General features: G+C 40.1%; 1 protein-coding gene across 5 annotated transcripts in view; it reads right to left on the minus strand.

Moving 5' to 3' along the window:
• cux1b (cut-like homeobox 1b) overlaps positions 1-26,468 on the minus strand; it is a 105,667-nt gene that overhangs the window by 61,536 nt on the left and 17,663 nt on the right. For all 5 annotated transcript variants that reach the window (XM_008425799.3, XM_081615038.1, XM_081615040.1 and 2 more), the window contains exon 2: positions 10,220-10,330. In XM_008425799.3, coding sequence (XP_008424021.1) covers positions 10,220-10,330 — 111 coding nt within the window. The remainder of the gene's footprint in view (positions 1-10,219; positions 10,331-26,468) is intronic.

Genomic DNA, 26,468 nt, shown 5'->3' on the forward strand with positions numbered 1-26,468 from the left:
GTGGCTGTTACAAAATTTGCATCAGATTGTGATTATGCCCCCCCCCACAACCCCCATTTCGGCGTGCATTTGAGATTACCTAAACAGGCTCCGGTTTGGATGACAGCGGCTTCCCCATTTAATTTAGCTTCAAAATATTGGAACACTTAAGTAAATCTTTTATTTTAAAATTCCAATAAGAGTCATAAAATTATTTTTAGATCAATATCTACAGTTAGGAGGTTGTCATCTCTTCCAGGAAAGTCTATTAGCCCTGCAATAATTGCTTACAGCATGCAAATCCCAATCTTCAGATTCTATTTAGCAAGTGCTCACATGACAGAGTTGGAAGTTATGCTTTTCTGAAGCAAATTACAGGATTCCTAGAAATGTTAAAGCTTCTACTATTTCCCAGACACAACTGTTCGTGTTTTTCAACTAGTCTGTGTAAGAGAGTGGGGGGGGGAGGAGGAAACACTTTTTGGGGCATGGGGGAACGTTAAATCCTTCAGTCCAAGTTTGTTGTGTTTCTTGTCTAATGCCAATTCAAATAAAGCATTTAAAAAGTACTTTTTGGGTTAAAAATTAAGGCTTCCTAAATCTTAAGGAGTATGAGAAAAGCCTCCATAGTCCTAAATGGTCAATGGATTGAATTTATGCATCACTTTTCACTTTCAAGTCACACTAATCACTCGTGGTGCTTTACACTAGAGCCACATTTACCCAGACGCACCCACAAATGTGCACACATTCATAAGCTGATTAAGGCTGTGACGATTCATGAATGATTCAAGGACCTTGATTTTTAAAATTCCTCTAAGCAAATTATTTGCCTCAAGGCTTCATTAAATTATGTCTTACCATTTAGCATGCTGTGTTAAAGCCGGATGATTATTTGTGTAGCGCAACACTCTCACTTCCGCCAATGAGCCGTTGACAATGCTAAGGGCTATTAGCAGCTATGGAGGGAGATGGCGAGGGACAGAAATGTGTCCCTCGTCGTCGCCAATAAAGAGACAAAAAGTGTCAAAGGTGTGATTATGTGGGATTATTTCACACTAAATAAAAAAGATGACACAGCTCGGTGCACGTACTGCAAAACGGAATTGTTTTTCTACGATACCAAGTCCTGGATGCTCTGTCCTCAAACAAATCAACTTGAAACATCCACTACATGAAACGAGCTCCCTCATGGTTGCCTAGTGGTGACTTTCTTTGCTCACTTTGCAAAACACTAGCTTTAATCTGTGATGGTACAGAATATGGCATGCTACGCATGTCAAGGAGATGCATTCTGACTAACATTACATCTACTTGCTGATAAAAAATAGTGACAGGAAAATATTGATTAGAAATAAAAAGTATTTTCATTTATTTAAAAAGGAACTGAACTGAATGATTTTTTACTAGCATTTTTCTCTTTCACATACTTCTCTTGCTGTAGAACAGGACAATTTATAATACTCATTTACTTAATTATTTGTCAGAATAATTGACAGATCACTCAATCACTAAAATAACCGTTTATAACAGCCCGGTAGGCAATTTTGGGTGAAGTGTCTTGCCCGGTGGCACATCGACATGTGGCAAGAGGAACGTGAAATCGAACCCAGAACATTCAAGCTACAGAGCGACTGTCCCATACCATCCAGGTCCGGTTTGATCAGTCTCATTTAAGATTTTGAGATACTTCACTGCTTCACAAGACAGATCAGAAATAGTCACTGTACCAGAGAAATCTTGTGCCACTTTCACTCCCCCCCACCCTCGACCTAAATGAGATCGGACCCCCAGGACAAGCATATACAGGTAAGGAGGGTGGAGAGGAAGGGTTCCTGTTCTCAATTCCTGTGCATGTTGTAGACTAGTGGTTCTCAAAGTGGGCGGTACTGCCCCCCCGGGTTCAGAGGACGGGGGGGCGTCCTCAGTATCTGTTCCCCCAAAGGACGTCCCCCCAAACGTTCTTTGGGGAGGCGTTTGGTCGAAGGTAAACTTTACACCTTATATGAATAACAATACCAGTTTAGACTTTGAGCAACTTGGTAAAACTGTATTGTGTAACATTAAATCATGCTTGGCTGCAACTGTATCGATGGCAGCTCTTCTCTTCAGTGTTTGTTAGCTTTTGGCACAGCTCCGCTCCTGCTACTGGTAGCTTCACCGCATCAGTTCAGCGTTACACCGGCTGATGACGTTGCTGTGATTCACTTTGTCTGGTATTTTTGTACATATGTTTTGGCAGTTCTGTGATCATGTCAAAGCAGCAACTTATATTAAAAGGTGTTTTATTTCTGTTTGAAGGCTGCTCGCTTCCATGGAAGGCTAACAGAAAATCGCTCTTATAAGCATGTAATTACTAAAATGACGATACCCTGACTTTGTATCCCCCTGAAAAAAGAACCCATTTAAATAAAGAAATCCCTCCACGGGTGATACCACCATAGAGAGCGTTCATTTTATAGCGTTAACACCGGTGTTGTAAGTGGTCCAGTAAACGGGTGCGATGGAACAACGGTACCACAGCACTTTTAAATTTCAATAATCGGAATACCGCAATTGTTTCCGTTGTTTTAAAAGGTTTATGTCAGTCTGCCTTTTCCCCATCGATACGTTTCCCGACCGCCCTGCACCATAGAGAGTGTAAAAAAAAAAAAAAGCCGCACATTGCGCAAAACTCTGAAACAGGAGAAGCGGGACATAAAATGGAGCGACAAACTAGATGTGAATTATGGCATAAAAACAGAGAATACGACGCTGAATAGTGAAAAATCAACGCATGATGTGAAACGCATGACGATTAGGCATCGCAGCAGGTGATGAGTGAAGATTGCTGATGGTCAATAAACAATCAAATAAATCTAGCAACAGGAAAGAACCTAAAGTGACATAGCAATAAACCAAGAGAGGATAATACTAATCAAAGGAAACTAAATGGAAATGAAAGAAGAACAAAATGCAAGAATAAACTAAGAAACTAAAGTAAATACAGAGGAATAAACTGGCATGGCAAGACCTTTCGAGCAATAATTAATACAGAGGACTGTATGGCAAGAATAAATAGACACTATTTCCACATAAAAGGTAAAATAATATTGTTGAAATGCCATGGGTTTGTTGAGACCATATATAATACCGAGAATAAATATATCTTACAGACCATAACAGTAAAGAACTTATCACTTATTTATGTTTTTAATTAGATTTGATATATTTATTTCTTCAATATTATTTTTCATGTCAATGTTATTGTCATGAGGCTGTTAAGTGACTCCATGACACTTTCAATTTGACTCATTAGATTTCGATTAAGAACCAAATTTGTTCTTTGTAATTTCTGTCCAGTAAAACTATTAATCTGATAATTCATTAGTCAGATCTATATAAAGATATAATCCATGTTTCTGTCTCATATTTGTATGGCATTAAAAGGATCTGGAACTTTTGTTTTTCCACTGAAAGCTCTGGATTGCACAATAAATGCCATGTGGGTGAAATTTTATGGATGATACTCTGTTGTCCCATTCTCCTGAACGCAGCACGAGCTGCACCACCAGAAACTGACAAACACTGAAGAGAAGAAGAACTATGATTAATGTAGTTACAATTCTATTCATGTTTTAATGTTGCAGAAACTGACAAACACTGAAGAGAAGAAGAACTATGATTAATGTAGTTACAATTCTATTCATGTTTTAATGTTGCAGAGCTCAGTCGTTTTGCAAATAGTTCAAAGTTTAAACTGGCATGTTGTTCATCTTTTATCTGGTCATTTTGTGGAATATTTAACAACTAGAAAATGGCAAAGAATAAAAATATTTTTTCCACTCTGATTGGCTGCTGTTACCAATTTTAAGTTGAATGTTCAGTCATTGCATTTTTTTAGACACCTGTGAAAATAATTTCTATTCCTATGGCTTTTTTGTTCTCTGGGAAATTATTTTTGATGATAAACAGAAACAAGCATAAAAATCAAAACATCTACAATAGTCATAGTAATATTAATAATAAAATAATAGTCAGTGCAAAGTAGCCTACAAATTATTTGGTGGGGGGCGGTGAGGGATCAGGATAAATGCTAAGGGGGCGCTGGCCCAAAAAAGGTTGAGAAACACTGTTGTAGACATTCCCCTGGTTCAACACGAGTGAATCAAATGATGGGGTTATAGCCAGACCTCTGCAAAACTTCATGACAAATTAAGCCAATAACTCTGCTAAGAACTCAGCTGTGTCGGACAAATCTAAAACATTTAGAAGTTGGCTGCCCCTAGTGCGGAGGAAAAAAAAGTTGTAAAATTGTCGTATTTGACGTTTTGTCTGCGACTCAAAAACCAAATCATTCAACTACTTTGGCAAAAGTCAAACTAATGTTTTGGCAAGTGAAATATAAAGGATGTGATAAAGAAATGTAAATCAATGTAAAATGGATTTTATTTTTTAAAATTATAACAGACATAAGTGGAAGGAAATAAATGAACTATGTTTTCTCATTTCCTTACTTGGACCTATCAATCAGCCGGACAGTTTTTGCTTTCCCAGCTCTAATAACAAATACTAAATTTAAACTTATACACCAATTTCAGACTATAAACAACTCAACAACATGAACTCTGATAAACTTCTTGAACTTAGTAAAAATGGATGCTTCGATCCACAGATGGAAAATTTCTTCATCGAATACATGCAGCACACTTTCTTCAAATATACACCTCAAAATAAAGACGGAATTTTTTTTTTTTCTTTTTACAATTCAACATTCATCTTTCAAACTTGTGCTTTTGTAATTTTCAACTTTATGGGAGGACCCGCATGGGCGGAAAATAAATAAACGCATTCACCTAACCCAGCATACAGCAGCCATGTACCTCTGCTGGACAGTGAAGCTCTGAACCCCTCCGGTCCACTCTGGAGTCCCTGTTCCCCAGCCCCCACCACTTCTAAAGATTTATGACCAAATAACATAACAATGCACACAGACACCATGGTCAATCTGCGAGTGTGTGAGTGTGTGTGTGTATTTTGGAAGGGGAGTGAGGGGCCCAGGCAGCAGGAGATGGATGGCTAGTGTGTAAGCTGCCGGCAGACAGCAGACAGGCCAGCCTGAGGAATCCTCCAGGGAGTATGGAACTCCCATTCCCTGTCTGTCTGCCCTGCAGCTAAACACAAACGTGTGTGTGTGTGTGTGTGTGTGTGTGTGTGTGTGTGTGTGTGTGTGTGTGTGTGTGTGTGTGTGTGTGCAAGCGTGCGTCTCCGTGCATGCGTGTGTGTTCTTTTACTACCACTGCCTCTGGCCAGCAATCTTTGGGGCATTTTCCAATCATCCCCATCTTCTCCGTCCCTCCTCCCCCCCAAAAAAACACTAGCAGCACAACATTAACTGAAAGGAAATTAAAAAGCCAAATAAATAATTCAGTCAAATTAGGAAGCACAGTGAGATGTAGTCTTTAGGAGGGGGGGCGAAAAAAATCTGTGTGTCAGTTCTAATGAATTATAAAAACTTTGTTTTCACGCTGCATTTCTTTGCACTACTTTCCAAACGCTAGAAACGCCGCTGTGTGAGCGCGCACACGCGCGTGTGTGTGTGTGTGTGCGTGTGTGTTATTATGCAGACCATGAGTGCAGTTCACACCGAGTACAGCTCGGCAGACCAGACACAGTCAACGTGGGCCGGTCTCCTGGTTGCTGAATAATGGATCAGAGACGGACTCCCTCTCCGCTTAATGCAGTCTTGATCTGATGTGACTGTGATCTCCGTTGACTGCTGTGGACCACAGAGACCTGACAGCCCCCTCTATGGGCTGGTCAACCACACACAGAGCCATGCAGATGGAAAAAAAAAAGACTTCACAAACACAAAGATTTTTAATCAAGCGCAGGCCATCACATGTTATAAACCAGCCTGTTTTGGTGGGCGGCTCCGACGCTTTGGTACTTGCAGAGTTTTAGTGCCGATTCCTATTGAGCCCGTTAGAGCTCTGTAATGAATCCCGTCGCTCGTCTGGCCTGGCTCGGATTCCTCCTCCACATACCAGGGAGATGCCAGGGGCCACACAGACGCCAGAGGAGCCTTCCTAAATCACAGCCTTGTTACACTGATGAATGTGTGAGTTCTGTTCTGTGATCGAGGCTATCTGCCTATGTGCTCCTTTGTGTGCTCTGCAGGGCTGCAGCTAACGATCGGTTCGGTAATCAATTAATTGATTGATCTGACGATTAATCAGATTTTTTTTTAAAAAGAGGTACACCCTACAGATTTTTTATCTCATCACAAACCGTTTTAATACAATTCTTTACATAAATAAAAAAATTAGGGATGCACGATATCGTCATGGTATCGTATCGGCCGATATTAGCTGTAAACTTTAATGTCGAACTTCGCCCATTTCGTTAAAATAACTCACCGATATAAAAGTCATTTTTATACGACAAACCAGTGACAATGATGCCTGCAGCACAGCACGTCAAATTAGTGTCAAATCATTGTCTTAGAGAGAAATATAATGCAAGTTAAAAGTGTTACATCATTTCAGCCTCATTTTTAGCATAATTTGCATTTTGTAGCAGGTTAAACTGACAAAAGATAATACAGTATTTTAATTCCACAGTAGAAAAAGCCATATACTGATGTTAGTTTATAAATCACTGAACGGTTTAGCACCACAATACCTTAAAGATCTGTTATTACTATACGAACCGTCTAGACCCCTCAGATCTTCTGGTTCTGGTCTGCTCTGCATCCCCAGAACCAGACGAGGAGAAGCAGCATTCAGTTTCTATGCACCACAGATTTGGAACAAACTTCCAGAAAACTGTAAAATAGCTGAAACACTGGGTGCTTTTAAATCTCAACTTAAAACTCACCTGTTTAGGGTTGCTTATGGCTAAATTAGGGTTAGAGTGCGGGTTTTGATGTCTTCCATGTTTTTATGTCTTTAATGTTTTTAATTTCTTCTTTCTTTTCGACGTTTTAATGATGTAATGTTTTTTGTTTTTTTATTTTTAATCTCTCTCTTTCTCACTGATTATTTCTGTTTTTATTTTAATTATGTAAAGCACTTTGAAATGCCTTGCTGCTGAAATGTGCTATACAAATAAAATTTGATTGATTGATTGATTGATTTAGTTTCACTAAGTAGGTGTAGTTAAAAAAAATATTTGTATTGGTATCGGTTATTGGAAAAATTTGTTTTAGTATATCGGCATATTGGATATCGACCAAAAATCCAGTATCGTGCATCTCTAAAGAAAATGAAAATGTTCTTCCTTTTGCATCCATTTAGTAAATCTGAACTGGGTTAAATGTAAAATGTACACATTTGGCTTAATTGCTGCTCAGAATGTTTTTTTGTTTTGTTTTTTTTATCAAATGGCTATTTATTTTTGAGTCTGTATACTCCAGCTAATGATTGATTGATTACTAAATTAGCTGATTATTTCAATAGCCGATTAATCAAGTTTATTTGTTTCCGCCTTACTGCCTCCTGGGTGCTGCTGGTTATTTCAGAGGTGAATGTGGAGTGCAGCTACAGTTCCTCTCCACCAGGACAGGCTACATGCTGGAGTCAATCGTCACAATCCTCATCCTGTGGTAACTATAATAGGCCTGCTGTCAACTCCGCCGAGAGCTGACGATTTTCTATCCACTGTCTACACCATTCATCCATTATTCATGCCACCATCAATAATTCACCATGGTGACATTACCAATAATAACACAACAATACTTTGTTTTCACTGCGAGGTTTAAAATGTGTTGCCTTGGTAACAGAGATGAAACAAATATTCCCAGGAGGAGCGATGGGAACATAGGAACAGGACAGAATTCCCTCCTGATCCCACTTAGTAGTGTTGTCACACTCTTTTTCTCCCTTACCCCTCCTGCTTCTCTTGTCTTTCTCTCTCTTTCTCTCTCACACACACACTCTCTCAGGGACCACACTTTCTGCTCACATAAAAAACTAGGTCAGATAATACAAACTCCTGAGGGGGTTTCTGTTTTGTCTCTTTAGGATTTCAGGGAAACTAATGGAGGGACTATTTTTGGGAGATGAGCCCGCATCTCTCTGCTCCGACTTCTCCTCCCACTTTGCTTTTTTCAGTAAATAATCACAGCAGCGTTTATGAACAAAGCAGATGCTGAGACACACTCGGGCAAACTCTCAAGGTGCGTTTCCACCATGCGGCCCGGAACGGGGTTTTTTCCCCACCCCAGAACGTCCCGTTTCACCCAGGCTGTTTCTTGTGTGGGGTCCAAAAAAACGGGCTGTTAATGTAAATTGCATCTGTCGATGCTGAAAGGGGGTCGCTCCTATTTCAGGAGTGTGGACCAACGTCTTGTTCGACCTCGGTGTGTGGAAGACACACAGGCTCCCGTTGTGGAAATAATAACGTAAACTTCAGGAAGAAAACTTCAACCAGTGATTCTGTCAAATGGATTAAACTTTACAACTTCTTGTAAAGTCATTCCAAATCTCTTGGAAAAAGGTGCAACTAAGAAGCAAAACAATATTGCCAGTAGAGATTTATGTAAAACTCTCGCTTTTGGAGCAAAGATTTTTTTTTAAAGTGAGCTATAATCAGCATTTTAACCCAATGTTTTACAGCCATAAATCACCATTTCACTGTGGTTACATTCTAAAACACGTATAAAGTCATTTTACAGTTTACGTCTCTACAACCGGCTCTGATAAGATGGTTTACTCCGCTTCCACAGATGTTTCCGAATGTATCTGAATGTAGACAATGAAGCGTCGCAGTTAATAACCAGGTTTGAGTCTAGTGAATGCAAACAAAAAGTACTAAACACTTGCTGTGTAAACAAAAATGACCAGGTAATGTGAACTCTGGGGGGATTTAAACTGGGTAACGGCAGAAACAAAATGCTAGAAGGTATTCACCATGCGAAGGCTTGTTATAACCGCGGGACTCTTTCCAGTAACCAGGGTAGTTTGATGGCGCCATTATAGCCCGTCATTGTTTTCAATGAATTTACCAGGGTAAATGGAGGAAAGTAGTGTATTTTCATAAACCACAAACTTTTAGAGGGAGCTTTGTGGATATAGAGTGCTAAGCTTTTCAATATTCATGTCATTTCTACAGCATTATTATACAGTTGTGTCACTTTACAGCTTATATTTTGTGTTAACTTTAACTGTCATGTTTGCAGGGGAAAAAAAGAAACAAAGAAAGTTACTCTTTCAGTCGAAACAAAATTTTAGGGCCTTGTTTCTTCTCACTTTAAGAGCAAGAAATCTGGAAGCACAGTTCGACGAAATCGCTTTAAAATGTTAGTTACACCTTTCTGTAAATTTTCAAGGGAAATTGCATGCGTCATAAAGCGTAATCGTTTCATGCTTGATAATTGCATTGCTGAAAAACAACTCAATTTACCAACGTCACTCTCCAACACTGCTGTGGTAGAACATCAATTAATCACACGATAAACTAAAATGAGCTTGATAATTATAAATGTCCCAACTAACAGCTTTACTCGTCTTACCTGCCCGAGCCTAATGAGTAATATATTTCTTGAAGGGCAATTTTGTTTAGGGAGACTTCATAATCGATTATATCTATGGCTTCGGTGGCGTTTGGTTTATATTTCAGTTTTATTCATCGATGTTGGTTTTTTATTTTTTTTATTTTTGGATATTTAAAGTGTATTCTATGTCTAGAGTGTTCTCCAGAAATTAAAGTTTATTGATCTGTGAGAGGGCATACTTTTAATGATAATGCAATATACATTACATGAAAATAGTGTAAAAAAAAAAAACAAAACAACATTGAGTATCACAATCATTTATGGGGTAATTTATCATCCAGCAAAGTTTGTAAGTTTTTGTGACAGTCCGTAATCAATAGGAATGACCTGGTTTTTGACCTCTCAGACAATGTAAATTAAAAAGTTTCAGGAGAATGAGTTGCCAGTGAGAAAATGTTCTTACTTTGGGAAATGCTTTGTGCCTATCTACAATAAAACTCCCCCAGTGGTTCTGGGAATATCCAAAAGGCGCTGCCTCCCTAGCGCGTCGGTTTTCTGAAGTATACTTTTCCCCCAGATTTGTTCTAACATATTTTCCTTAATCCCACATTTCTGTATCAGAAGGGTTTTCTTACTAGATTGATGTAATATCCTAATCTCAGACGTCATATATGACTTGCTTATCTCAACAAAACTTTCAACGACATACAAATTTATCATGTATGGCTGCATAAAAGATTAGTGTGGGTTCAGCCGTCTCACCTCTGGCGTCGTCTTTTTGAACTCGCGGCTCAGGTCGATGAGTTTCTTTCTTGACTGCTCGCTCTCATCCTGTCTGTTGGCAAGCTGTGTGGCGGTGGCATCTAGTTCTTTCTGTAACCCAAAAACACAAATTTGTATTTATTGCTCTAGTTTGTTTGGCGCACAGCACCATCAATGTTAAAACAAAATCATTAAAGCAGACACCGCAAACATACACAAGACACTTAAACAGCAGCACGACCATCTAACAAGCCACCCAGAGGACAGCACCGCAACACCTTTCTCCACCCAAAAATAATAAAAAAATTAAATAAAAAAAAAACTGTTACAGGATCTGCTCTTCCTGGCTGTAACATCTTAGTCATCCAGCCTGTCAGTTCATAAAATACAATTATGTCGGCCGTGTAAACCTGTGTAGCAAATGGCAGCAAATTCAAGGCAGTTCTCAGCGATTATTAACTGTGAGCCCCAGACGACTCCTCCGCTCTGAGTAACATAACAACGGCAACAATTATCTAAAACAGCGTCGTCAAGGATGATCTCAGCCCCGCCTTTAACCACATTTATTTTGCATTGTTATTAATAGCCATTCACGGGCCTTGTTCCAGACGATGGGTACAATTCTGACATTAACAACACGTTCAAGACTTGTACCGATTGTATCTCTCTTTGCTGACTGTGTGGCAATTGCCGGATTATGTTGCTGTTGGATTCCTGCCCTCCCTCTCTTTTTTTCTTCTTTTTTTTCTCTCCCCCTGCAGCCTCTCCACAGATCATCCACTCACTCATTCAACCAGCAGTTCCTGAGTTTAGTCTCCTCAGTTTCCTGCACCGTGCGCTTCGCTCCTTAGTCCCCCTTCCTCCTCCCACACTTCCCACCACCACCACAAAACTCTTCCATCCACCCCCTGTGAGGACGCCCACCCCTGAGAGTGATTAAATGGTGCTGAAGGGCCGTTATGCTAACTAACGCACTAATCATTTAATACACACATTACCACAGGGGCCCTTGTGGCCCAGTCCGCTGACAAGGTCCCAAAACACACTCATGCATATATATCCCACCACACCCCATCGAAAACACACAATACAATCCTCTAAAGAAATGGCGTGATCAAGTACTAATTAGTAGATTTGCCTTCATCAGCATTAAGTTTAATTCCCTGGCCAGCCGCTATTTCTGTTTTATTCACAAACCGGGATAAGGAAAAAAAAAAAAAAAAAGCATATATTCTTTGACAGACCGCTGATATAGCCTTGGTACAAAAAAAAAAAAACTTGCTTACACGCCATCTTGCTCTTGCTGCCCATGGTGCAGTTGATGTAGCAGGCTGTCTGCCTGTGGCCATGGAGCAGCTGCGCTATGTGTAAGTGAACTCGAGCGTACGCAGGAGCTTGTGCAAAGCATGGCGGAAGGAGGAGCCTAACACGTTTTTTTTTTGTTTTTTTTTTATCACTTGAAATTAATTGTCAGAAACTGGGTGCTCCACTACCTGGATGGGGATCTGATAAAAAAAACAACAACAAAGATGCTGAAAAATATATTATACTGGCTCATATTGAGCTTTTTTTGCTATTTATCTGTCAATTTGCCTCTAAAATTAGAGGAACAAAATTAAAGAATCATTCTAAAGTAAAGTAAAATGAAAGTAAAAACAATAATGTTAGCTTTTAGCGTTAGTGCTGCTAGCATGTGGCAGTCCTCATCAGTACCTCCTTACAACGCTGTTGGTCAGATAAAGAGAATTTTACGTTTCTCTGGATGTTCGACATGATGCAGTTTAAAACCTGCAGCAAATTAAGGCAACAATTTGGGCAAATATAGTTAAAATTGTGACTTGAACGCTATCGAGTATGTCTGAATGACTCATTTTTCCAGTATCGACTACATCAAGATTTTATTTTGATAAAAAAATAATTGTTCTTGTTGTTCTTTAAACAATGTCTAAATAATTAGTACCAGTAGTTTGAACCAGATCTTAATTTAAATGGAATAATCATCCATCATTCACCTAAATGTAGCCTAGAAATAGAGATATAGTGAGTACAGATGTGTCAAATCCTGGCTAGTAGTACATAAGTCTGATCTCACTGCCGAGTCTGAAAAAAAGTGTACTGCAGATTTCTTTGATAGAGGTAATTGATTTGAATGCAGTAAAACAATGAAAAAGAAGGAAATAAAAGATAATCCTAAACATATGTATCAAAGCTCGATTCCCCAAACATTTTTTTTCTTTTTTATCAAATTTGTGCATTAAAGTAAAAGCTACACTTTGATGTGTTTATAGAGCAAAAATGGTGGGAAGTCTTAATTTTGATTAATTTAATGAGCAGAAGAAAAAGAAAGATAGAGAAAACATAGGGGAATTCACAATCATTTCTGATTTATTGGTGTATCTACAGTATATTATAAAGTTCCCCTGAAGCCTACAAAGAATGGAGATCAATGAAACATTTATATAGTAGGCAAACCTATAATTTGGCCAGTTTTTTAATGTAAGTGTAAACAATGTCAAATATTTCCCCCTTTACTAAATTCATTTATACCAAGAGCTCACATCATACCACTTTGCAGAAGTACTGATGCATTTCTGCAAATCCTAATAAAGGTTAGAGATAAATGCTCTTGTGCATAAATCGGGATATTCTTGTGACTCTTTCACTTCCTGTTGTATTCAGGACTGACGTATGCTGAAGATTTTTACCCATTTATGCTTTGCAGTCCTTGGAATAAAAATAATCGCAATGAGAATTTCTCCGGTTAACCCTCAAATGCAGAACTGTGCATCGGCCATGGAACGGCTGATCGATGCATCTAAAAATAAGCCTGGTCCAAAAGTAGAGCTCTGCTTCAGAAGGTCATGTGCCAATCCCCAACGCCCTCAATTCACTTTAATCCCGCCTCAATGCACGGCGCATATTCCAACACCAGATCCCCATTTCCAAAGGAATTCTCAGCATCAAGCTAAACACATCACGTCACAAAGGGATTGGGTCGGTGCCAGGTGTTGGTTAAAACATTTTTTTAAGCTAACAAAAAATGTAACCCTTGGACTCAATCAGGTTTTGACTATGCAGCAAACTATACGCCCACATCAGCGGGCCACGGTAGACTTTACACTTGCTTTGTCAATGAAGCGTGACTTCCGAAAGTTCACAATCCCTCTTTCCAGACATTATTCTTCCACATTAAATCACGTATTAAAAAAATTCTAAACAATTGTATGCATCCGAGGCTAACTAGTGAAAAAGTAGGCTTTGGTGTTTTCTCTGCCTAATGCAGTTTTTGCATTACATGCACTGGGAGAAAAAAAAAAAATAGAGACAATATCCGCCTAAAAGCCCAGACCGCTGTGATGCAAACAATGTTTTTTAATAAGGAAAAACAGACGCACACTTTCTGGAATTAGTTTTTTAGTGCCTCCATGTGTACCCAACAAAGTGAGCTTTTACAAGAACCATGTCACAGGCTAATTTTCTTTATTCTTACTGTGTTTGTATAATAAAGTTCAGCTGGAGACAAACCTCAATCTTAAGTTGCTTAAAACAGATATTGATATTGGAACACTGGCATATAAAACACACCGTTTTCCTGAAAGGTTATATTTTTACATTTTAGCAATATCGCTCCGCGGAAGGGTTTAGGTTTTCAAGACATACGCGTTAATTTCTAACCTCTTACATCCAACCGTTCTAATACTTTTGCAGCGTGGACTGGGTGGCCAGCCGTTCCAGCTGACTGATCCTTCCTCGCACCCACTTTGGAGCTGATATTACTGCTGAGGCTAAATATAGCAGATAGCTTAATTAACAGATGGCTAAACAGAAAGATGAGGACCTTTCATTTTTATAAACAGTGAGCACGGACAGGCCAAAACGAATTTGTAGCAGCCGGCAAAGAGGTCAACAGGACAAACTTGGTTTTCAGAATAACGAAGATCAGTTTTAGAGAAGAGGGGAGCGGATCCAGACCCATTGATCTGTAATTAGGTCAAGCTTAAGTCATATGAGGCGTGTTAAACAAGTCGTTTTCTTATTTTCTGCCTCTATTCAAATCGAGTCTGCAAACGCACTTCTCTAACTTGTACCAGACAGAACTGTTGATGTCAAACAAAATGCTTCAAAGTCATCTGGAATGCCACCAAGATTTTCTTTTTCACCGATTTGATATCAATAATTAAACTTTTCATGTCAAGCAGTCAAACTACTAACCCCCCCCCCCAAAAAAAATTAAGCAGTTTGTAGAATGTGTTTTATATTAGAGAAAAAGCTTTCAGGAAAAAGAAGCCTCGTGTAGATGAGAGTGAATCTTCAATAATTACCAAGACAAGCCGTTAATAATACCTGAAAGTCACGTGTCTGCTAAATATAAAGTTTTGAAAATGTACAGTTTCAAAAGCCTCCGAGACGTCTCTCTGTACTGTTCCTATGATTTTAAATCCTTTCAATAAGATGCTAAAGAAAGCTGATGGTGTCATTTGACAAAATATGATGTTTATTACTTGATTCACAATTAGTTACTGTATTACGCATTTATGGTGTAAAGCACTGAAAATAAGACTCTCTTTACTGTTTGAAAAAGTTTTCCCTAAAAGACATCTACATTTATGGTGTGGAAACTAAAGTGCACTGGACTCAAAAATGCATCCTCAACAGTCCGGCGGGGTTCTGGAAATCAAATGTGCAGGTGTTGAAGGGCTCCACATTTCTCCTGTTCTAGCTTTTTATATTTTCTGGAATTTTACAAGTCAACCCATCAATCTGTTTAAAAAAGGTATCACTATTTGTTTAAAATAAAAGGTGCAGTTGGCAAAACTACAAGCATCAAACTCGCACCAAAACAGACCGCCTGGCTAATTAACCAGCTATAACCATCTTCTTGTGAGCAGAAAGGAATACTTTCTACACCACGTCTTCTACTACTTTTATATTGTTGTTTTTAAAGCTTTGTTTTATTACCACAAGAATGTGGTATTTTTTCAGTCGAGGCACGATCTACCATGTTCGGGGATTCTGTGTGTTAAACGATCCTCTGGTTCTTTAGTCGTTAAAGTCTTTAAAATCTGAAAAACAATAAAATTTTACTAGGATTTTTATTTAGAAAAAAAAAACTATTCAAATGAGCTCCAGCTCTATTTTTAAATGGAGCAAAGCTCGGTAAAGTCTGCACCGACTAGTTCAGCGGAGGACGAAATGTGTGTGTGTGTGTGTGTGTGTGCGCGCGTGCGTGTGTGTGTGTGTGCAGGAGAGCATTAAGTGGGCTGTAATGTCTGCGTGATTGCTGCAACAGCCCTTGCTTGGGGTTGGCCGGACTGGCCCACAGCAGCGGTCCCTGTCCTGGTTCATTTGGTCGTCTGGTCAGCTGTAAAGACGATTGGAACAGATTGCCAACACTCCCTCGAGAGACTTCAACACCGACTTGGCCAAGAAGCCTCTCTCGCACGCTGCTCCGCACGCGTGTGCTCTCACATGAGCGCACAGGCGGGCCCTCCGCAGCGAGTTTGGCGCGCCCAGTTTCTCCGTGTTCTTTTGAACCAGGCTTCAGAAGAGGAAGTCGGCGAACATGTTTCGCCCCGGCGAAATCTGGCATGGGGCGCACTTGTTTGCAGCTAGGCAGGGGAGGCTGGGGCCATTTTGGAAACGAGTATCTCTCCATCTACTGCTGTGAGGGGGGGAAGAGTAAATAAAAAAAAATAATACTCGTCGTTGATAACAGTCACGGGTAAACAAATCCCATTACCGACGGCTATCAGAACTTAGGTGTACGTCTGTGTGCTCAGCCCTCCTAATGCAATTCCTTCCACTCATGTGCAGGCAGAGAGAGGCCGTCTATCTGACTAATTCTGTCTAATTACTCTAATGAGCCACAGGTGATGATACAGTGCGACTGATTAATTAAATGGGAGGCCCCAATCAGGCATGTCTGATTATGCCAATCATATTGACTTCAGCCTAAATGAGATAACGGGAGACAGACGCACTTTAATTGGTATCAAAACTTTGTGGAATTCCTTCTGCCCTCACCCACCGACGATGACGAGCCCGATAAGCTGCTGGAATGACAACAAAGTCATTGTTATGTACACAGTATGAAGTCAATCTGCAGCTGCTGTCTGTACCGACACGGTGATCAGGAGTTTAAGGCAAGGAGGAGGAGATCACACGCAGCCTGGAGTTAGGCCTGATGCTCCGGAGAATAACTGGGAATGTGAATCCCACAAAAAACTATATCTGTTGTAATAAGTTACGAGTTGTCTGCCTTTACAATTTGACTGGAGATTGAATACAACAGTCCAGTTTCAGTCTATCAGGGAACACAAATTTAGGTCCGTCACGATATATTTCACCGTACGTTAAATTGCCCCAGAAATAATTGCGATAAATGATCATGTTGAGAGACCATTTTCAAGTAATATACTGATAATGACACAATAATGCAAGTTTGTCCTCTCAAATACAAGTAAGTGTCAAACACTGGAACTGGAAGATGTTTTGAATACCCAAGATAAAAACCTGACAAGCAAAGATAATTAAAATGAAAACACCACTTAAAACCAAAAAATCGTAAATAGAATGATTTATAAAGTCTCCAAAAACATCACCCTTCAAAAAATATTCATCATCAGAATGAAAATTATCAAGTTCATTCTAATTCATCATGCAATTAATTAATTGCTTATTGCCTGTGCTATCAGATCATGGTAACAAAAGGGCTCCTAAATTTATGGTCATTGTGTGCAATAATAACCACTTTGATTGCAATAAATAGTACGCCACAACATACAAATAAAATGCTACTCATTATCCAGGGACGCATAAATCAAAAATGGAACGACGTCAAGTACTTATCTATTGCAAATCACACAGACATAGAAACATTCACCAACATGTTTGCATATCACATGATTTCCTGATATTGTGTACCTCTAAACACCACGGTGGGAATCTTTTACCATCAAGATTCAATTCAATTCTGATTCTGAGGTCTGAGGCCACAATTCAATTAAAAGTGGACCTTCCATTCAAATTTGTTACTCAAAGATTTCTGCTTCAATCTAAAAGTTTGGAAAGCATCCTCGTGATCTTCTCCTGTCTGCTTTGCAAAACAAAATGACAAATGAGACATTAAAGTGTCTTTGTCACATTTATAAAGTTTCAAACATTAATCCGTATTTAGAGGGAACTGTTGCAAGTAGTGCCACATGTTACTTCCACTTTGGTCATCTTGGTTAAGGCACTGGCGTGTCACGACTTTCTTTTTAGTCTGTAGGTAAAGTGGTGGCAAAGCCTTTTAAGTGCAGAACTTACAGGATGGCATGGCGTACTTTGGCTGTGTGTATTTGCATTTTTTACTTCAATTAAGGCAGGTTTCAGTTGAACCTCTCTCTTTTATTTTTGTTGTGTCCACTTTGTTTTAGTGCTTTCCACCACGAGAACATTCCAGTACCGACTGCATGGTGGCGTCAGGACATCCCACGTTATTACAAAATGGATGCCAAAAGTCATCAAGATTTTTATGCGAATTGATTTGGTGTGGATGCTGCTTTTTGAGTGAAGACTTTTCACAATCAGGTGTTGAAAATGAAGTCAAAGAAGTTCAGAGGTTTAGGACGCTTCTTCACAGAAAACTTTATTTTGTATTATATGTTGAAATATGTGTTTCATTCAGCCAGAAGGAGAGCAATACTTTCAGCAAAGAACAAGAAGGTTGACTAGACCACAATACAGTTGCACTACTAGACATGCTTTCAATCAGCGTTTGTCAAGGAATGTTCTGGATTTAAAATATTGGCAGCCTTTTCGAAATCTTGCATTAAAAGTTAGTTCAGATTATTACCATCAGTAATACTTCCCTTATCTATAGTAGAAAGAAGCCACTGAGTTTATAAAAAGCAAACAAATCTTGTTGAAACTAAAACGTATATATCAGCAAGACACAACTATATATGTATTTATCTAATTTCACAAGGAACCATTGTCAGGTTTGGTGGCGTTTTGTTCAGCTGAACAAAGTTCCTGTTCTTGTGTGGCATTACATTGAGCATCAAACCAGCAGGTTGGTGAATTAGAAATCATCCTGATAGACTCAATGGCAGCTGATGCTTACAATGATAAAACACCTTTCTACTAAAGCTAAGCAAACATTTGTCAATAATCACAGAACCTCACTTCAAAGAACCCAAATAAAAATAAAAAATTCTAATATGGGCACAAAACCGTACTTTTTTCCTAAGCTAGCTATGCTAACTGGCAGAATGAGATGCTAAAGTCATTAAAATATTGACTCCAACTCATTCTACGTTTTTAAACGGTAAAACCCTGGTATAGTGAAATTGGTCCCTCACACACCGTCTCCGCTCCCAATACCATTTTAACGATTCATTCTCAATAATAGCAGAAGGCCAGAAGATAAAAACAGTTTTGCCACACTTCTGACATCATACTTCTTAAAGCAAAGTCAGAATCGATTAAATTTTCTATCAGCACATGAAAGCTTTACAATCATTTGAAATTGTCAATAAAAATACTATTCCTTTGATCCATACATGCTGCAGGCCATCACCTACAAGTTTAACATCTACAGTAGAAGCTCTAAATTTAAGGGATATTAAAAAACACATGCACTTTAGGAGTGGTTACCATAGAAGCGCCACTACAGAGGAAACTAATATGAAAATAAAGACGTCAAGTTTTTATTACAAAGTGAGGAGCCTTTTACAGCCTTTGTACTTGGCATCATGACACAGATGTTTAAGAGATGAAGTTCTTTTTTTTATCCTGCAAGAGCAGTCACTAATCTTTCCTTTCATCTCCAACATGTCTGAGGCTGTTATGCGGTTATGATAGTAAACAGTAAAGGCGTCTGGAAAGATGTCTTATCTAAAGATCTACGAAGCCTACCTTTCAACCCCGCCCCCACTCTTTCACCCGGTACAGCGTTCCAGCTCCACGGCGGCTGACTCGTTCTGTCTGCCAAAACCTACTCTGTGTGTATGTGTGGAGGAGCTGTGGGGTGGCGGCTCAGTCAGGAGCGACAGGCACACTCGCTACGACGACACAGTACACGATCGCAGATCACAGGCACGCCCCCCTACCCCCCAAAACATAACAGCAGCAAAGATAAGAGCCTGCCATCCTTGCTCGTTTCCCTTCCTACCTACCTTTTACATAGCAGGTTAGAGAGCTTTAAATATGCCAGCAGACGCCGCTTTCGAAAACAAACCACAAGTCTTATCCTCCATTTTTGCTTTTCCTCTACCCTACTTTGGAGTAAAAAGCCACAAAGTTTTCAAGCCAACGCTACAGTTTCAGTGCAATGACGATTTCAGCCCGTGTGTTTGCACGCGGGGCGGTTGGGGAACGGGGAGGGGGAGGGGGGAGGCCTGACGCTCCACAGCCTAACAAGACGCTTGTGCTCCCTGAGCGTTTTGCTCCTTTTTTTGAACACAGATCCATATCTACCAACAGCGCGGGAGCTGTCAAGACTCACCTCGGCCGTGCTGACGCAAGCCCGGATCAAAAACAGCCTTTTTACACCGCCGCTTCGTTTGTATTGATCCATGTTTCTCTTCTGAGAGACCGGTTGTTGTTTTATCTCCCCTACATCCAAAGCCTTAACTCTCTTGAAGCTTACAGAGAGCGAGTCATTATTTTGCCTGACCTATTGTCTGACAAGGGAGATTCAAGGGCCTGCGCTGGGCCTAAATACAAATATAATGAGACTAAGATGGTTTCTGGCGTAAAGGAAGTGCAGCTCACTTGGTCTCATTTTGCGGAGTTCGAATTTCGCTGGAGGCCCGTGTCACAAAGGGTGAGTGGTATGGAGAGCGCGATGGGAGGAAGGGGGTGGAAGGGGGGGGGGGGGGGGGGGGGGTAATACGGCGATATGCTGGGATGTAATGCATTGGTGAAAGGGCAAGATTTTTCATCCCTGCGTTTACAGGGTGGAACGGCGAGGATATTGAGATCCGAGATAGGATCAGAGGGTAGTGAGCTGTTTCGGCTACGATAAAGGCCAGGCGTTACAAACGCAACACCGGTGGAGAGAAAGAGAACCGGAGAGACACAGCGAGAGAGAGAAAGAGGGAGAGAGAGTATCACACCTCTCATCCCTGAATTAATGCCTCCATTCTGCCAGGAAGCCATTCTGTGCCAGTGAGGGGAAGATTGGGGAGGGGATGAAGGAACAGATACAGACTAGAAAAAATGGAAACGCGATCATAGAGTAGGGGGGGGGGTGATAGGGATTAATCAAGTCCAGAGGAGGGGGAGGACAAGGACTCTCTAGGCCCTACAGCACATATACAGGCCTGAGACCCAAGGCTGTGAACTTAGTAGTGCTAACAGTTGACATAACGTGAAATGCAAATGGTGGAAACTTGACATTAACTGATCAGTGCCACAGATTTTTTTTTGGATCAGAAAGCAACAGCATAAATATATAGTCCAACCTTTATTTGGTATTTATTATAGAAAAGAAAAAGCCCATGTATTTGCTATCTGATATGTTTATAGATCAAAAGTCATTTATTCTTCCAGTTGTGATTTACTTAATGAACAGAACCAGATATAATCAAAATCTGATTTTAATCTGATTTTACCAATCAGGGAAACTGGCACGTTCTGAACTTTGGACGGTTGATTGATGGATCTCAAAGAATCAATCTTGTTTTACCAGTCGTTTCTCTACTTATATTGCTAAAGTTATTTAGCAATATATATTATACTTTAACGGGGATTCTCAAGTAAAAGTACAGAATAAACATTTGGACACTTCGCTCTTTTCATCTTTGTATTCTTTCTAGCAAACAAGACTGGCAGCTCAGGTAGCAAGGCTGCAGTCAACTGTGCAACTCAACCCTAGTTTTAGAACAGAGTTACTGTAAGCAGGGCCTACCCCAGTGTATTATAAGCCTGGCGGGCTAGGGTTTTTATACACCAGTAACGGTGACAGTAAAGACAGGATTAAGCTGCAAATATAGTTGATGTGGTGAACTGGGCATGAAGAGTGTGCACCGACTGTGCCGTCCAGAACCTGCCCATTGATCTCACATGCCATTAACTCTAAATTATGATGCCATTTAACACAAAAACCATGCTTAATATTCTTTTTGTTTCTATAATTAATTTCCAAACAGCTGAATTTGTTTCTCTTTTAAGTGGAGTAAACCGTTTTTACCTTTATTCAACCAGCTGACTAGCAGTGTATGTCAACAAGTGGTGGAGGGGCAGAACAGTATTACTTTATTTGCCAAAAAGCTATAAAAATAAAATAAAATAAATAAATTTAATTCCTCTGGCGCTCTGGTATCTCACAAAAGTGACTAAACCAGTGATTCAAAGAAACATGCTCTTCCTGGCTTATACTGATTTTTTTTTTTTCCTTTCTTTTTACTGCCTGACCTGAGGATTATCATTTTGACATTTCTTTTTTCCAGGGCTAGAGCATCTAAAAATGTACAGCAAGTTCCTTCATGGAAAAAGTTTTAAACTCCAGCAAATGCAGGATTATACCAATATACTAATCAACCTAACCTTTATCAGAATATTAAACTAAATATATGTGCACTGAAGTACATATCGCTGGTTGATGTCCTTATAAATCAAAGATGACACGAGTTCTTGTTTTTGATGTCTTCAACAGATGGATTTCTGCTACTACTTTAGCACTTTAAAACAACAGGAACTGTGACAAAGTCCTGTACAGATAAAAATCAATAAATGTTCAAAATATGAAAAGGACAAAATAAAAGACAACAATAGAAACAATAAAACGCTATAGAGTAAGAGCAAAAAGTCTCAATGTTTGCTAAATGCCAAAGGATAAAAATGTGCTTCAAGAAGAGTTTTAAAAGTGGACAGTAAATACTTAAATACCTACATAAGTACCAATGTACCGTAAGTACTGGTGTGTTGCATATGTGAATCACAGATGGCATCACAGGACAATGACAGAGTCCCAGGTGCGCTACAGCAGAATCCCACTACAGACACCCACACCTTCCTCCACTCATCTGCATCTATTTTTGACCCAGAAAGCCTCCGACCCTTGACAACAGCGCGGTGTTCAGTGCTCTTCTGCTCTCAGTTCGTTAGCCCATTGCATTTGTTGTAATTCACTTAGACTTCTATATAAGGACGACCTGCGGCTTCATGCCGCTGGCACAGAGACGGCAGGGTGAACAAAAAAAAGAAAAAGGGAGCAAAAGAAGAAAGAGAGGGTGTCCATCACTCACGTGCCTCTGATAAATCACAACCCTGCTCCGCATGATGTCTCTCCACCTCCCTCACCCCCCCACTTTTAAATTTAGCCTCGTCTATCTGTTGTATCCAGTAATTTTCTAGACGTCTGATGACACATCAGCATGAGCTGTGCCATGGCCTATAAAAGCAGCATGTTGATTTCTTTGCATAAATTAAAAGACATACATCAAAATGCCCCATTAGGTTAGGCATCTCTCTGTGCCCGGACTCTTTAATGTGTCTGGTCTGCGCTGTCACTACTTCCCAGCGAGGCCTCGTCGTCTGACCGAGTTTGACACCCGCGGTCTATACGATCAACGTCAACAGGACATGTCCAGGGGCTTTGTCTTACTCAGCCTTTATGAGCCAGACTTTTTCTGCACCGCTAGCATGACTTTTGAGGGGAAAACAGTGCAAAGGAGAGAATGAGCATAGCTAATCCTTGCCATAATGACAGAATAATTAGCCTGCGTTAGGCTAAGTAATGAGCTGTAATTATATCATTTATTCTGTGTTGAGAAAATGTGATATAAAGGCTGCACAATGAAGGAGGAAGAATTGAGCTCAGTGGGAAGTAGGAAGAAGCATGTGTAAGAGCTCAGGCTCTTTCTATTGATTGATCCAAACATCAAACGAACCACTAGAGTAATGGGGAAGAGGGGGGGAGTGAAGGACAGCTAAAAGCTATTTGGAGCCTTCACTGCATAAAAGACTTGACCTGTTCCACGCAGCCTACATATCAAAACCATCAAACAGCAATCAATAGACCAAAGCGGTCAACTCAACAAACCGTCACCCTACTAAAACATCAAACCCCCAGCCCAAGCGTTGGATGATAGGCTACACTCGGCTTATCCATTACCATCAGATAAAGAGGAGATAAAACACAGAGCCTAATCCTTTCATGTGTCGTGACAGCCACAGCAGCCTCCGAGGCATTCCTTCAGTCTGGCTCTCAAATAGTTTTATGGCGGAAGGCAGCCATTCAGCCAGCCAGCCAGCCAGCCAGTCAAGGCTGTTCTGGTCTGTTTGTCTTATTTCACAGTTTACACGCTGTTTTATAGGTGGTTATTATGGTCGCCATGGTGATACCATACGTTTTTATGGTCTTTTGGTCTGAGGGCAGAGAGTGTAATAAATGAAAGAAGAAAAAAGGAAAAAAAAAAGAAAAACACACACATGAAAACAAAGCCTCGCAAAACACACTCCTGCTGTGGAAAGGTCTTGCGTACCTCCCTTCCTCCCTAGCTCTTTATCAGTCTCGCCAAATGCCTATCTCCCCACTTTCTGCTTCATGTGAAACATGGATAGGCCCACAGATTTGTCCTCTCATTCCACATCTGGAGCTGATCAGAGGGCCTCCTGGAAGTTGAGGCCTCCGGGCCTATTAATAACCGTACCGCTGAACTCAGGGTCAGACAGCAGTCAGCGGATGAGCCTGTGTCGACTAAACACACACAGTCAATTCCCCCTCCCCCTTACTCAAGAGGGCAACTCTCACTTTTGGGAGAGGAGATGGACGGCTACGCGGCTTAGCATTGAAAATCCAATTGAAAGACTTAGACGACAGATGAGGCGCATTATCCAGCTCTGGATGAGGTACACAAGTTCTGCACCAAAACTGAAACTTCTTTGATTGTTTTGGTTGAAAGCTACTTTTTTAAGTTTGACAAACAGCTCATTTCACTTCTTGCCTCTCATGGTTTGTTCCCCTTCCTACATTTTGAGTATCTTAGTAGTTGTGGAGTAAGGGGGGAAGGCTTGCTAGCCCTGATAAACTAGGAATTTGAAGAGACACTCATGGAAACAAAAGGTTAAGAGCTGTGATTGAATATCCACTCACAAATGTATATCTTAATATTACAATAACCACTATGAAGTTCTCGTATATAACAATCATTAACGCCACTTAATTAAGCTCTGCTAAAAAAATTCAACTATTTTCCACCATACTACTGTAGTGCGATGCACATCAGTTAGTTAGAGATTCCCAAGGATTGAAATATCATTTGCCTGTTCGGTATCATTTATATTTCGTTTTCACACCATGACTGTCTGTTCTTCACATCCGGAAAGATTTCCAAACATGCAAATTTGTCTTTTCTTTTGTCCATTAGCAATGGAAAGCTGTTGTAGCCCTCAAGTAAACTTGCAATCAGACTAATCCTCAGAATGCCAAGTATGTCAAAAGATAAATGTGGTCTGCATTTTCGAGCTACTGACAAAATTGGTTTATTTTTCTGTTTGGAGTACGACATTACTGAAAATCTAAATACAATAAACTTGATTTGTTGTTTCATAAGGGTACATTTGGCAATACATTTTTTCTTTTCTTGAAAATGAATATGTGCTTATATTTGTTCCAGTAGAATGTCTATGACAAACAGGCAAATTAAACATGCTAATGTAGTAGTCATCTGTTCAAATTGATGGTGTATACATGTATTGAAAAAGTTGCTAAATTCTCAGTAGGATATTTCCATCACTTCCTGAATTAGGCGTCGACGGACATGGAGCATGGTGAGGTAAAGAGTTATGTCCAGAAACTGGCATTCAGTCTAAAATCTTGTGGTGTATTTTTCCCCTCACAATAACGTCTCAAACAAGTTCAAGTTCAAGTAGGCTAGACCTACTAAACACAAGACAGATGGTGAAGTCATCATCTGTTCCTGGTAAAGGTTAGGCCTGTCAGACAGCCCAGGTCATGCTGAGGCCGTAAGGGTCACGCCACCTCTGAACCGTGGCTCCAGTCTGACAGCTGCGTGGCCCAAAGGTTAGAGGGGGGAGGTTAGTGGCGTCTCGTGGTGCTCAATGAATTTAACAGCTATTGGGCATCATTTGTACTGAATTTCCCACGTTTCATTGGACAATGCTGGGGATCAATTTTAGCTTAAGCGTCAAGCTAGTCCTACCTGATGACAATAGCTGGGTGCAAGCACTTACCATCAACATCATGCCAGCTGTGAAAAATGTAGGCTCCTCCAAATGACTGCATTAAATATACACATAAGCAGTTTGAGGTATTTTTCAACAGTTGCTAAAAAAGATTTTCCTCACTTCAGCAAAGTTTTCCCCAACATAACTACAAAGCAAAAAGAAAAAGTCAGCCAAGACCATACCCAACGCAGAGGACGATCTGGAAAGCAAAACCCACCTCCCCGCCCCATCTGACACAAATATGCACCTGTGAATACAGGGTAGTTGAATCATCATAATCGGTGGTAGTTTTCTGCTGAGCCTAGCCAGCAGTGTGTGTTATTTTTAGAGGGCTGACACAGAAGCAAGCCACCCATTTACTATGCGAGAGGCCAGAGGAATCGTTGCATCTCTGGTGTAAAACTACTGAAATGAGGACACCGGGCTCAGTACAACTAAAAAGGTAGAGATTGAGATTACCAAAATCCACAGAAAAATAAATGAATAAATCACAGATAAATGAACCAAGACTAGCTTGCTTTGGTGTTCTCTGGAAACAGTTTCTATACCTTATAACCACAAAAAACATATATATATATATATATATATATATGTTAAGCTAAACATTTTTGTTTGCATTGAGTAGAATCGAATAACGTAACTGCTCAAAAGACTGAGAGCAACTGAGAAGAAAAGTTGAAAAGACTCATCGGATGAGACTGACGGATCGGCCCTTAGGGCTGACTATGGATCCAGCAACTAAAGCCATGATTGACACTGAAAATTACACAGAGTGAGCTATTAGCAGATAGCAAGGCATATCATAATTCAATCCCTACACCATCAAAGTGCACCAATATCATAATTCAATACTAGGAACCATTAGGCTGCTCCACACCAATATCATAATTCAATCCTGAGGCCATCAGCGCTTGCCAATATCATAATTCAATACTTGGACCATTAGGACACGCCAATAGGCCTATTAGAATTCAATACCTATGGTCAATGATCTAACAGTACACTGATACTGGAGTCATGGGTTGACATGGGATAAGCTCTCCACATAGGGCCACTCGGACCCTTTTAG

This window comes from Poecilia reticulata, chromosome 13 (assembly GCF_904066995.2).
Source record: "Poecilia reticulata chromosome 13, P_reticulata-male-v2, whole genome shotgun sequence".
Taxonomy (NCBI): domain Eukaryota; kingdom Metazoa; phylum Chordata; class Actinopteri; order Cyprinodontiformes; family Poeciliidae; genus Poecilia; species Poecilia reticulata.